Source organism: Talpa europaea, assembly GCF_964194135.1.
Source record: "Talpa europaea genome assembly, chromosome: 7".
Lineage (NCBI taxonomy): Eukaryota > Metazoa > Chordata > Mammalia > Eulipotyphla > Talpidae > Talpa > Talpa europaea.
Genome location: NC_140074.1, coordinates 105,132,967 through 105,146,031, shown reverse-complemented (window position 1 = coordinate 105,146,031; position 13,065 = coordinate 105,132,967). Strand labels below are relative to the sequence as shown.

Here is a 13,065-nt window from a genome sequence, read left to right as displayed (position 1 = left end):
GATATGTTTATGCTAAAGGCGTTGGAAGGATCTTGCTTTCAATCTAGTTTTCTGATACCCATTTTTCTTGCTTATGGTGCAGCTCTATTTTAAGAGCAGGTTAATCATTTGTTTCTGGATGTCTCCTCATTTTGGCAAGTCAGAGGTTACCCGAGATACAGTACTCTTGAGTACAGGTTCTTCTCCCCTCCCTGCCCACAGGTGAGCTGTGGGGAAACTGTGCACCTCAGCTGCACCTTTAGACTCTGCACATGTTGAAATGAACTATAGATTGTATCAGTGTCTTCAGTTTTGCAACAGAAGCAGTGTGACCAAAAAGGAGCTCATGGGAGGCCTAAGGGGCAGGAAACTCTAGAGGGGCTGTCCAGGAGGGCTGCTCTGTAACCACATGTGCTATTTCAATTTAAATTGATTAAAATGAACTAAAATTAAAACTTCAGCCATGTTCATCACTTTCAAGTACTGTGCTCCGTAACCACATGTGGCTAGTGACTCCCAGACACAGACCATTTCCCCTGTCACAGAGTTCTATCTGGCAGCACAACTTCAGCAGACCTGTCTGGAAACCTTTGCTTGACTTGCTGAACCCAACCATTTCCTTCCTTCTTCCTTTGCTCCATTCAAGATCCAAGTTGTGAGAGACAGTTTGGTTTGTCTGGCTTAAGTCCTTTGCCTGCCCCTTACTGTGCTGGGTGGGAGGGAGACCCTCCTACCTGGGTAGCAGACCCTCCACAGCTCCTTGCAGCTACAAGGACAAAAACCTGAGTTCCTCGCCTTACACTGTGAACTGTGACAGAGGAGCATGTGGTGCCAAGGTGGGCCTGGGTTGCCTGAGTCGGTGGGTATCACAGCCCTTAAAATAATTTTAAAGAGTAAGATTTTATGTTTCATTGGTATATAACAACATGTTTTTCAAAAGTTAGAAACAATTCTTCAGCAAATATTTGTCATAAAAAGTACATGAAAACATAAAAAAAATTGTATTTAATGACTAATGAATAAAACTTGGGCATATCTGTTTCTCTAACAATAAAGGGGCTAGCAGTTAAGAAATCTTTCTGTAATAAATATTGATAAAAACCATATCATAAAGGTGGGCCTCCCTGGTGGCACAAGGGGTTAAGTACCGCACTATGAAGCAATCTGCAGCCTCTGCAGTTCCATCCCAGCCAGCCAGGGAGCAACCCACATGGTGCAGCAGACCTCTTCTGTCTCTCCTGCTGCTCCCCTCAGCAGTGTACTTCGGTCAATCTGCTGTTCTGTTCCCCGCTCTGTCTCTGGTGAATCCTCTCACCCCCTGCATCTCTGGCCTGTGCCCCAGCTCTTGTATGCATAAATAAATAAATCTTAAAAATATATATATATCACAAAGGTTTTAATTTGTTGCCAGTCAGCTTAGTTTGCTCTGTAAAAATAATTAAACCTTCTTCTAGTATAAGCAACACAGAGCTCAACTTGTGAGTTTCAGATAGGTACTGCTTGGATTTAGCCAGTTAGATTTTTCTCCTCACTTATTTCTGTCGTTTCACTCTGTGTGTGTGAGTGTGTGTGTATTCGTTCGTGTGTGTTCTCTCTCATTGCTTTACAATGTGCTAGAAAGCCTCAGGGAATAGAATGTATTATAACACTTTAAACATTGGTCACAAATTGAGGATAAATATTTTTATGGGTTTTGTAAGATTGTGACACAATGAGGCTGTAAACATGCTGTCCGTGTTTACATCAGCTTCCCTCTTTAACCCTGATCTTTCATTTTAAGTGTGCATGGTCAGTTTTATACCTTGCCAGATGCTCAAGAAAAGTGATTGCCTAAAGCCCTCAGATGGAGTTCCACAGAAATCATTTGCAATGGGCATTAAAAATTCAGGGTTAACATTGTTTGCAATGTTTGTTTTGAATAATTCAAGGAAAAAGTAACCTTAAGCAAGGCTTTCTGTTTATGAGAGGGGATTTAGAAGTAATTCAAAAGTGAGATTTACTTCTAGAAATCATATATCACTTCTAATTATATGAGCAAATGCCCTTAATACAGTATCTACATGCCTTTCGATTCGAAGTATTCATTTAAGCCCCCTTCCCCTAATTAGTATGAGTTCTTTCTTCATGTAGTCATAAGCAGCCATAAGAAAGGAAAAGATAAAAGGCTAAAAGCAGAAATCCCCAAACCAAAAACACTTCACATTTTCTACCTTGTAACAATTACTAAAATATAACTTATAATCCAAAACCTAAGTTATATTTAATTATTCACATATTGCATTAAATTTGCTTTAATTATTGGAATACATATAACAAAGGAAAAGTAGCATCTCAGTTTGCTTTATTTTAGATTTTCAGTTTAGAACTTTGGTCTAGGAAGAGAGGGCAGCACTTCTGAAATGTGGCATTGGGGAACTGTGTGCCCATAGGCAGGTGATAAGGCACAGAGGGATGTGGGGAGAGAGCACCAGCTTGTTTGAAAAGCTTCTCTCTTGCCTTCTCTGAGAAAAAGAAGCTTTCTGTGTTTCAGCTGCTGCTGATATAGAGATTGCTCCTTTAAAGTAAATTTGTTTTAATTGATATAATCCCAGGAGGCCACTATCTAGGGGGGGAAATTTCTTGATGCCTTCTTAAAATAATAGATTGAAACGGTGGAAACATTTTTGAACAAGAATATTACACTGGAAATACATTTTCATTCTATCCAAATAACAACATAAACATGAAAACATTTTGTTAATATGATTTAAACAATTTTACCACTTGCAGTAGTGACTGTTAATAACTTGTTTTCCCTTTCCCTTAGTAGTTGAGTCCTGGTTATGTTCTCTATGTTGTGGCAGAATACTGAGCTAAGGGATAACCTTCCTCAGCCTTCCACAGCTACATGTGACCAAATTCTAGCCAAGGATGTAGAAGCAGAAGTTGTTGACTGGGACTTAATCAGTGGCACTGAAAATAGCCTTTTCCTTTTTCTTTGTTCCTGTTGCCTGGTTTGCAAACATGATGGCAAGTCTTCAGCAGCTTTTTGGGGCCTTGAGATAATTTGGAGAATAGAAGATGCAATGTGAAGACAGCAAGGGGAAAACAGAAGGAATTAACTTTTAAATTTATAGGACAGCCATGTCTGATCTTTATGCTTGCCTTGAGAAAATTCATCCCAAAGTTTTGTAGTTGATTTCTAAGATTTCAAGAAAGTGGTTAAATCAAAGCAATAAAATTGGAGTTCATTTTAAAGGAATTGGATTTAGTAAAGTGGACACTGAGCAAGTTGAAGATATGGTAGCATTACCTAACAAAGTCCTGACTGCCAAGAACTCTCTCCTCATGCTCTTTATTTAATACTCATTCTTCATGCACATCATGTATTAGAAGAAGAGAAACCTTAAAACTCAACACAAAATCATTAAAAGAATATGTAGGATGTGTTTACAAAGTCATGGTTGTTGTGATAAATTTGGTGACTATGAGCAAAAGTTTTACATTTAAAAGTGCAGCTCCACTGAAAGGAAGCAGACCCTGGGGAAATGGCTGCTTCAAGGTCTGGGAGAATATGTACTAGAAGAATTTTGTGATACCAAGGAATGAGATGTTATCAAAGACTCCAAAGGTCATGTCTGAAGCCCCAACAGCCAATCTCAGTAAGTTCCCGCTGGGCAAAGACAGGATGGTTTGCACATCAATAATGAGAATAACTGCAGTGGATTCTAATAGTTGAATGTGTAGAGTCTGTATATATATATATGGTGGTTTCAAAAATTAAAAACTTATTGATCACCTTTGGAGGATGCCGGAGAACCACCTTGTTACTTTCAAAATTAGTAAATAATGAGGAAAACTCAACCATTTAAAAACTACAGTTATTAAATTCATTTTTATGTTATTGTTAGATCACAAGCCAAAGACAAGTGCATTTTGAGTGTTTGCATCCTGTTATTTTGTCTGTGACTTCACACCCAGGTCCGCAACTACCTGCTTCCAAAATTTGAATACCAAGAAGAGAATAAGATCTGGCTAAGAAAGAACCTGGGGCATCTGTGGTTCTGTTTGCTCTTCTGCCAGCAGGCTGTTGCTTACTCCACCTTTTTATGTGGCCATGGTGACCTTTCGGCATGCACCCCCTCTTACCACAAAATTTTCCATTTGACCAGTGAGTGGACGTAATTGCATTCCATGTTTAATGCCACATAAAAGCAAATGTAATTCATGGCAGATAGATTCATTTTCTGCACACAAACATAGGCCCTGATGAATTAAGTATTAAATAATTAACTAGTGGTATTTAAAATGCTAAATATTATCCAGAAATCATGGTAGGCTATTACGTAGCAGCTTAAGAGGGTTTTTTTTTTTTTTTTAAATCTATTTTATTGATACTTGGGGAAAATCAGTTGAAGCTTTTGGACGAACTAAGAATTTCTTCCAATTAGAATGATAGATTTCCAGTATTCTAATATTTGCTGTTCGACATATTAAAAAATACAGAAAATCTATTCCAGGAACTGTGATAAATACTTTCTGTACATTATCTCATACTGTCTGCATAACTCAATTTCAGTTCTTTGTCTGTGATTGTACCTGAAAGTCTGTTCCTTTTTCCCACCTTAACTCAGTATAGCCATGATTTTCCCCTGAACTTGAGCATCATCAGCAACTCCTCCATTATGAGTCTGGACCTCATTGACTCCTGAAGTCCATGGTCACCTTCACTCTTAGCCATATTTATCCTTTCCATCAAGTCTAGGTCTCAGGTCTCCTCTGATGATGACTTCCTTATGCATGAGTTAACTAGGTAGTTTGTACCAACCTCATAGGGGAATTGTAAGGATCAAATGAGTTAATGTTTATATTGGAAGTGCCAGCTCTAATGGTATTATTGCAGAGCGTCTGCATAGTAATGTCAGCTAGTGCAGTTACTTGGCTCCACCCTGCCCCCTCTTGTACTTATCTAGCAATGGTCCAGCTTATCTGCCTACTCTGTACCTGCCCCCATGTAGCCAGAAATTGTTGGGGGAAAAGTGGTAATTTATTTCATGACCACAGATCCCAAGTCTGTAATTAATTCTTCCCAGCAGTCCTACCATATTTCTCTTATGTCTGCTTTCCATGCTTTAAAATGTGTGCTCAGTCCTCTTGTCTTCAGTCCATCTATATTTCCAAACATTTTGGGTCCAAAGAGCTGAAAAACCTTTATCAGACAGATTAAACAATAAGAAAATTCCATGTAATTTCTCATGTCACAAAGTGAGGCCATTTCAGTATTGGTAGGTTCAGCAGTGCAGTGACATCTTTCCGCTGTGCCATCCTACAGATTGAAGATTTTGCCCTTCTTGACTTCTGTCATGGTTGCAAGGTGGTTGTCATTGCTCTGGCTGTCACATGTAACTATCACAGCGTCCTGGGAGAAGATCTTGTTCATTTCTGGGTGTTTATTTCAGTGAGGAAATTTTCTTCTAGAAGACACCCACAAACTTAATGACACTGAAGGAATGCTGGGGTGAGTGGTGGTGGGGTAGAGAGGTCTGAAAGCACAGCCGTCCTCTTGCACATCTGCCACACCACTGAATTCAGTTGATACTCTTAGGGTCTTGCTGACTCCTTCTCTTCTCTTTTTTGTCTGAAGTCTCCCTAGGTGAGCTTATTCAGACCCTTGGTTTTGAATGTTATTTTGGTGACAAAATGTTATTTTGATTGTTAGTAAACATTCAACTAACATACATGCAAAAATGTCACCTCTCACACCTAACAAAGGCAGTAGCCTCTGCCTCCTGTCTGCCACCTTCCACTCAAGCAGTCAAGCCAGACTTCTAAGCATAAGATTGATTTCCTCTCTGCCTCCAAGACAAAAGCTTTCCTAAGATGGTTGTCTGCTTCGCCCTGTTTGTTCAGCACTCAGGACAACGACTACGTGTTAGATCATTCAACCAGTAATTCAGTGATTGAACAAATGGATTTTATTTAATTTTTTGAGAGAAAAGGAAAACTTGTTATATCATTCGTATTGGAAAAGGTGCCAAAGAAATTGACTGTGACTACCCTAAGTGAAAAGGAAATTTATGGTAAGGTTTTCAGAATCAATAGGTGGCTGGCGAACAAGACTGAGAGCACGAACCCAGGGCCCTGGAGCCCTGGACCCAGACATTGTGCACCATGCAGGGGTCTGCTCTGTGCCAGCCCTGCACTGCCTGTCTGCTCAGAGCATCTTCATGTGCGAGGACTCCTGGTCCTGGGAAGTGGTCCAGCGGACCAGACCTGACATGGATGTCTTTTCAGTTGAGCCAGAGCGCAGAGAGAGAGGATCTGGCATCCTTAGTTTCTGTTGGAGGAATCCTTTAATTTCCTCCACTGAATATAACAAGACCAGGATTTTAATAAGGGCAGTGGATGGCGAGCAGCCAAAACATGAGACATAGAAAACCCTGGGAACTTGTTTTGAAATTTCTCTCCAAAGAGTGTGAACATCTACCTCTCCCTGTCTTCTTTTTTTTTTTTTTTTTTAGAGGCATGTTTATTTATTTATTTATTTGTTTGTTTGTTTGTTTGTTTATACATGCACTGGGTACAGTCAGAAGCGCAGGAGGGTGAGAGAATTCACCAGAGCCAGAGCGGGGAGCAGAGCAGGCAGAAGGACCGAAGTACACTGCTGAGGGGAGCAGCGGGCGGCAGGAGAGGTCTGCGCGCCATGTGGGACCCTCCTCCGGTGGCCAGGGAGCAGCCGGGGATTGAACCGGCGCCGCAGAGGCCGCGGGCAGCTTCGCAACCCAGCGCTCAACCGCTGCGCCACTGGGGAGGCCCTCTCCCTGTCTTCTTAACTCATAATGATCATTGACTCATAATGATCTTGTCTCATAATGATTGAAGCTTTTCCTCAAACCTAAGTCTTCACTCGAGAATGTCAGCCCCACACTACTGTTTTCAGAAGATACTCTTGAATGCTCAGTGATTTCCTGTCACCCTCAGAGTAAACCCCAGGCCTTCCGGGCCCAGGGGACCCACAAAAACTGAGCCTTGCTCTTCTCAGCTGCCCCAGCTGCCATTGTGCCTCCCTGCGCTGTCCTCTAGCCCTTTTCATCTCCCTTTGCTCTCCTGTGAGTCAGATGGGATCCCCACATAGCTGTGTACCGTGTGAGTCTCACTTCCCTGGTCTTGGCTTCAGGGTTACCTCCTCAGAGCCCTTCCCTGATTGTCCTGTATAAATGGTGCTCAGTGCCCCTCAGTCTCCATTCTCCTACACTTTGCTTATCCTGGGCTTCCCCAGGAAAGTGTAAGCTGCAGTAGGAACGACTTTGTTAAGTTCACAGTGTTGGAGTAAGTGTTGAGTGAATAAAACAACGTATTGGTGTCTTAGAAATTAGTTCTAAATGGTCCTGAAAATCAAGTATAAAGCATTTGAGGTGCTTCTTCTGACTCTTCATTTGGTTGTGAATATTTTAAAGAACCATTATCACCTCTTGTATTATAGCAATGAGTCAGCAGACCCCATTATTTCTTTGGCTGAATGGCCAGACATGTAGAACTTAGGTTCCACCTCAGACCACTAAATTGGAATCTCCTTGTTAAAATAGTTAAGGCAACATGTCTTAGAAATCAGTTGAGCATTTTCACACATGAAGGGGGAGGGTCAGCAGCTGAGATGCTTCCTTATCGTCATAGCCTAGTAACACAACTTCCTGCATTGAGTTCTGCAGAAGTTCAGTGTTTGCTGGTTACTCTGACACACTGTCATGAAGATTCACGGAGCACCATAGAGTGCCCTTTTCTGGTAGGTGATGAAGTGACTCAGAAATAGTTGTGTTTTTTGTGAAAGCAAAATGTGCTCTAAATTTCCTGCCCCTGGAAGGGCTGAAGGTGCTAGGTTTTTAGCAAGAGCCTTGTGCGTTCTTGGGGAATTTCTCAGCTAACATCCATTATTTCTCATATTTGGTGGGTACTTGCAGTGTTGTCTCACATGAGGGTATCATTACTTGCTGATACTTTGATTCCCACTACAGCCCAGAGAAGTGAAGCCTCCTGAAGCCCTGTAAACATAAGTAGGAAGTGGCATGGCTTGTTTTTACTTAGTGGGTGCTCTTTGTCTCCCTGTACTGGGGTCGTCAAAACTGCTATAACACTTCTAGTGCTACTACAGTGTCAGATTACCTACACACTGCAGAACATTTTTAAAATATAGCAAGGCAAAATGAAAAAATGGGCTTTACTTACCAGCTGACCCCACAGAGAAAGCTTTCTGGATGCACATATAGCTATATTTTGTGCCTATTTATATATGCCACACACGTATCTTTTATTTTGCAAAGTAAGCTCAAGACATGCATTTGTTTTGCAAATTTTTCTTTACTTTTTTACAACATAGCAGATAAGAATCAGAAAAAGGTAGGTTTGAGTCCTATTTCTGCAACTTAATTTTGTGTCTCTAGGTAAGTTCTAAAAACTCTGAGCCTCAGTTTCTTTTTTGGAAAGTGGCTTCCATGCCATCCCAGGGGCAGTTGTGTAGAGCAGGACTGGACTGAGAGTGAGGGCTCATGTTGGAAGCAGTTGGGGTGGGTGGTAGGGTCAGTTTGTATAGAGTCTCAGAGTTTAAAGTCTTGAATGTGCTGCTGTCAGAATGGAATCACATTAATTCCATTTGGGATAATCCTATTTGTAATTCTGCTTAATTTTGTCAATCCCAGGACTTTGTGTAGAGTTTTATCTGGAGTGATCCTGAACACAAATGATGAAGGGAACTAAGCAGATTGTGTGATCTAGTAAAGCAAGTCTGGTATAAGAAAATAAATGGCCAGTAGATTGTTTTTGCCTTAACTGTAAGCTACTATTGAAATTAATTATCTTTAATACTTCTCTATGCATTTGGATCTTAAAATCTGAGTCCTTTGCTTCCATTTCAGGTCAAGTGATAGAGTTTATTTCTTGGGTGTAGGATGCAGTATTTCACTGAACCTGATTCTCTTAATTGCAAAAGTGTTAACTTTTAACTTCACAGTGGAAAATAGCTGTTCATAAACAGAAATACTTTCAAACTGGAATAGAGTGTTGGCATAATATTTTCTATTTAAGGTGGTAACTATTCCTGAGATATTTGTAGAAATCTGAGCTGTCACATCAATCATATTTAATTTTTGTATTATGTTGCACTGCAGTTGAGTAACTTCCATTTGTACAGCTCTTTGCTCACACTATGAATATTAACTTAAAAAAGGCAAACTGAATTTGAAGTAACGAGTGTTATTTGTCTAACAGAGAAGAGGGGTAATTACCTTCAGCTCCACAAGTGTAAAAATATAGTTCAGACCATCAGTCTTTGATTTCTGCAAAGTATTTGCAGCACAGGAAATTGGGCCAGAAAATTTCTCAGCAAACAGATTTTCTAAAGACAAAATTTCAGTCAGAATGAATGAATGAAATCATTAATTACCAAGGCTCTTTAAGAATACCCCTTCAAACAAATGGTGTTGAGAAAACTGAATTTCTACATGCAAAAGAATAATGTTTATCTCCTTGTACTTTATATAGAAATACCTAAAGTGATCAAAAATCTCAATGTAAGAGCTAAATGCCAGTGACTCTTAGAAGACAGTGAAAAACTTTATTACATTGGACTTGGCAGTGATTTCTTGGGTTTGACATTAAAAAATAGGCAAAAAAGAAAAAAAAATCAGCAAAATTTTAAACCTTTTGTGCATCAAAGGATGCTATCAGCAGAGTGAAATGGTAACCATAAAATGAGAGAAAATATTTTAAAATCATGATAAAGAATTACCATCCAGAATATGGACTCCTCTATAACTCAACAACGAACATTCAGACATACACAAAGGACATGGGCTTTTCTCCAAATGACCTTAAGCACCTGAAAATATACTCAACGCCGCTAGTTGTGGGGGAAATCAAATGAAAGTCTCAATGAGCTACTACTTTATACCCATTAGGATGGCTGCCCACACACATCACCAGGAAATAGCAAGTATTGGTGAGAACATGGAGAAATTAACTCTGTACAGGGCTGATGAGAATGTAAAATGGTATAGCTGCTGTGGAAAAACAGTATGGTGATTCCGCAAAAAAACAAACAATAACCATAAAATTTGCAATATGATCTAGCAATTCCACCTCTGGGTTTCTACCCCCCAAAATTGAAAATGGGGCATAAAGAGATAGAATATGTATACACATATTCTTAGCAGCATTATTCCTAGTAGCCAAAAGATAGAAGCGGCCAAATGTCCACCAATAGATGAATAGATATACAAAGTGTAGTATAAGGTGGAGTATTTTTTTTAAAGATTTACTTATTTATGCATACAAGAATTGGGGTACAGGCCAGAGGTTGGGGGGGGGCGGTGAGAGGATTCACTGGAGACAGAGTGGGGAACAGAACAGGCAGATTGACAGAAACACACTGCTGAGGGGAGCAGCAAAAGAGACAGGAGAGGTCGGCTGTGCCATGTGGGTCTCCTCCCTGCCCGGGGATCGAACTTGTGCTTCAGTGGCTATGGACAGCTTCACAGGCAGTGTCTTAACCCCTTGTACTACCAGGGAGGCCCCAAAGTAGAATATTATTCAGTCTTACAAAGGAAGGAAATTGTGATATTCTCTACAGCACACAACATGAATGAACCTGAAGACGTGCTCAGTGAAATAAACCAGTCACGAAAGAATGAATTCTTTTGATTTCACTTATATGAGTTTCTTAAAGGCCAAGTCTTGGGTAGTGTGAGTTGGGAGCCAAGTTGAGGATTTTTCCTCAGATCCTATAATTCACTGTTTTTTAACAGAGCAAAGGCTGTCTTCGGCACCTTGCTTTGCCCTTCACCTTGCACCCTTCAACAGACTGTTTACCTTATGCACCCAGCTCATGGAGCCAAGGGCTGAAATCAGCTCCAGAGAATGGATCTGAGTCATGGTGCTAGTTTCATAACTGTTCCTTCATTAAATTTTTATCAAATCGTCATTTCTGGAGAATGATACTATGAATGGTAGGATGAATAGACGTAAGCTTTGTGGACTTTGAAAATGTTTCTGTCATTATAAAGTATGACATTAACAATGATCACTGAAGGCTGCATTTGTTAATTTTGACCAATATACATTAAACTTTTTACAGTACAAAAATCCTTTCCTAATGTGTTTATTGTGAAAACTATATCACCTCTCTCATAAAAATTTTCATGAGCTACATGAATAAATATAGCTACCCTGGTAATATTATTTATATGTGTCCTAGTCAACTGCCATTATGTTAGGACAAAATGTTAGTCCTTTTTACATTCATTGAGTTTCTTTTTGTTTCAGTCACTTCATGTTTTCTAAATACTGGTTATGGTGCTTGATGTGGTTGCTTAATATATAGTATCTTAAGCTTTGCTCTTCCAATGCAGACTTACTGTAGTAAGGAAAATAGACTATCTTGTACCTTGCAATCTCAGTTTTTTTCATTTTCCCACTTTTTTTCCTAATATTTTTGTATGTATTTATGTATACAAGAGCTGGGGTACAGGCCAGAGATTCAGGGGGTGAGAGGATTCACCAGAGACAGAGTGGGAAACAGAACAGGCAGATGGACCAAAGTACACTGCTGAGGAGAGCAGCGGGCAAGTCAGGAGAGGTCTGCTGGGCCATGTGGATTGCTCCCTGGCTGTCCGGGGATTGAACTCGTGCTGCAGAAGGTGCAGATTGCTTCATAGTGCGGTGCTTAACCCCTTGCGTCACCAGGGAGGCCCCCATTTTCCCACTTTTGATAGAGACGTGGAAAAATAAAAATTTTTCTTTCCTTTTAAAGTTATTTATCAGAAAGCAAACCTTCTTAATCTATAGAGTTGGACAATAGTGGTGGAATGGTGGCAAACTATAGTGCAACTGTAGAAAGTGGCTTTTGAAATCACATACCCTCTTTTTTTAAGTGTTGGTAATTAATGTAGAAAAAAATGTTTAAATTTGTGAGCCAAATACAAAGGATACTATCAGCAGAGTGAGTGTGTTTGGATAGCAGGCCATCAACTTGTTTCTTTTCCCCTGAGGCTTGGCAGTCAACTGTTCCTCTACCCTTTGGCAGCACAGTAGCCATTTTAATGGAAAGATTTAGGTAAGTCCTAATGTTACAGCCATTTTCCTGTTCTCATTGGTAGAAATCAGGGCTAACCCTCCTACCTGCTTTTACCAACTTTGTGTTTAATAAGATCCAGCCTCATCACTAGAGATGTCATAGTAAATAGATCTAGTGGAGTAATTTGTTGAGGGACCATTAGTACTTGCACTGAAAGAATAAAGACTATTAGGACAAAGCCTTTTTCATGAGTAGTTTTTGTTTCATTAAATTAGTTTACAATTCATTTATCATAAATGATTCTTTGAAAGTACATGTGTTTCTCAGATTTTGATAATCTTTAAGCTAAAAGAAGGACACCAAACATGGTAGTATGGACATGGGTGAATGGACTATTGGGCAATACAGCTTGCCCAGCACTGAGTATTGGGTTCGTGAACATACCTGCTATGATGTCACAGGCAATATCAGGGCAAAATCACTTAATAATGGGGTTAGATTCTCAAGTTATTAATCTTATAAACTAAGAAATTAGATTCTGTTTTGAAGTACTTTTCCAGCTACTAATTTTGACATATAAACTTTTGGACCTGGTTAATTTTTGTAAGTGAAGAAATGAAATATTGAAACATTAAATCTAATGGGCATCAGATCATCATGTGTGTTCTCTCATCTGCTTTGCAGGGGGAACGCAGCGGCTGCCACGTGCTATTGGGATGTCCCTAGCCAAAGAGCTCATCTTCTCTGCACGTGTGCTTGATGGCCAAGAAGCCAAGGCAGTGGGCTTGATCAGCCACGTTCTAGAACAGAACCAGAATGGGGATGCTGCCTACAGAAAGGCTTTGGACCTTGCCAGAGAGTTTTTACCTCAGGTATTTCTAACTCACTTCCTTGTTTTCTCTTTTTGCTTCCAGATAGAGAAGTACATGGTGGCTGTAAACTAAAGTAGTCACATAGTTGCATAAAAAGCCTTCAGAATGAAAATCCAGATCAGTAGATAATTTGAGGGCCAAGTAGTAGCCAGACTTTGATAACATTATGTA

The 13,065-nt window shown here is 40.0% G+C and overlaps 1 protein-coding gene across 2 annotated transcripts in view; it reads left to right on the top strand.

The window, feature by feature from the left end:
• AUH (AU RNA binding methylglutaconyl-CoA hydratase) overlaps positions 1 to 13,065 on the top strand; it is a gene marked incomplete at both ends in the record, with an annotated part of 115,484 nt that overhangs the window by 89,830 nt on the left and 12,589 nt on the right. For both annotated transcript variants that reach the window (XM_084239395.1, XM_084239396.1), the window contains one exon: positions 12,707 to 12,894. In XM_084239395.1, coding sequence (XP_084095521.1) covers positions 12,707 to 12,894 — 188 coding nt within the window. The remainder of the gene's footprint in view (positions 1 to 12,706; positions 12,895 to 13,065) is intronic.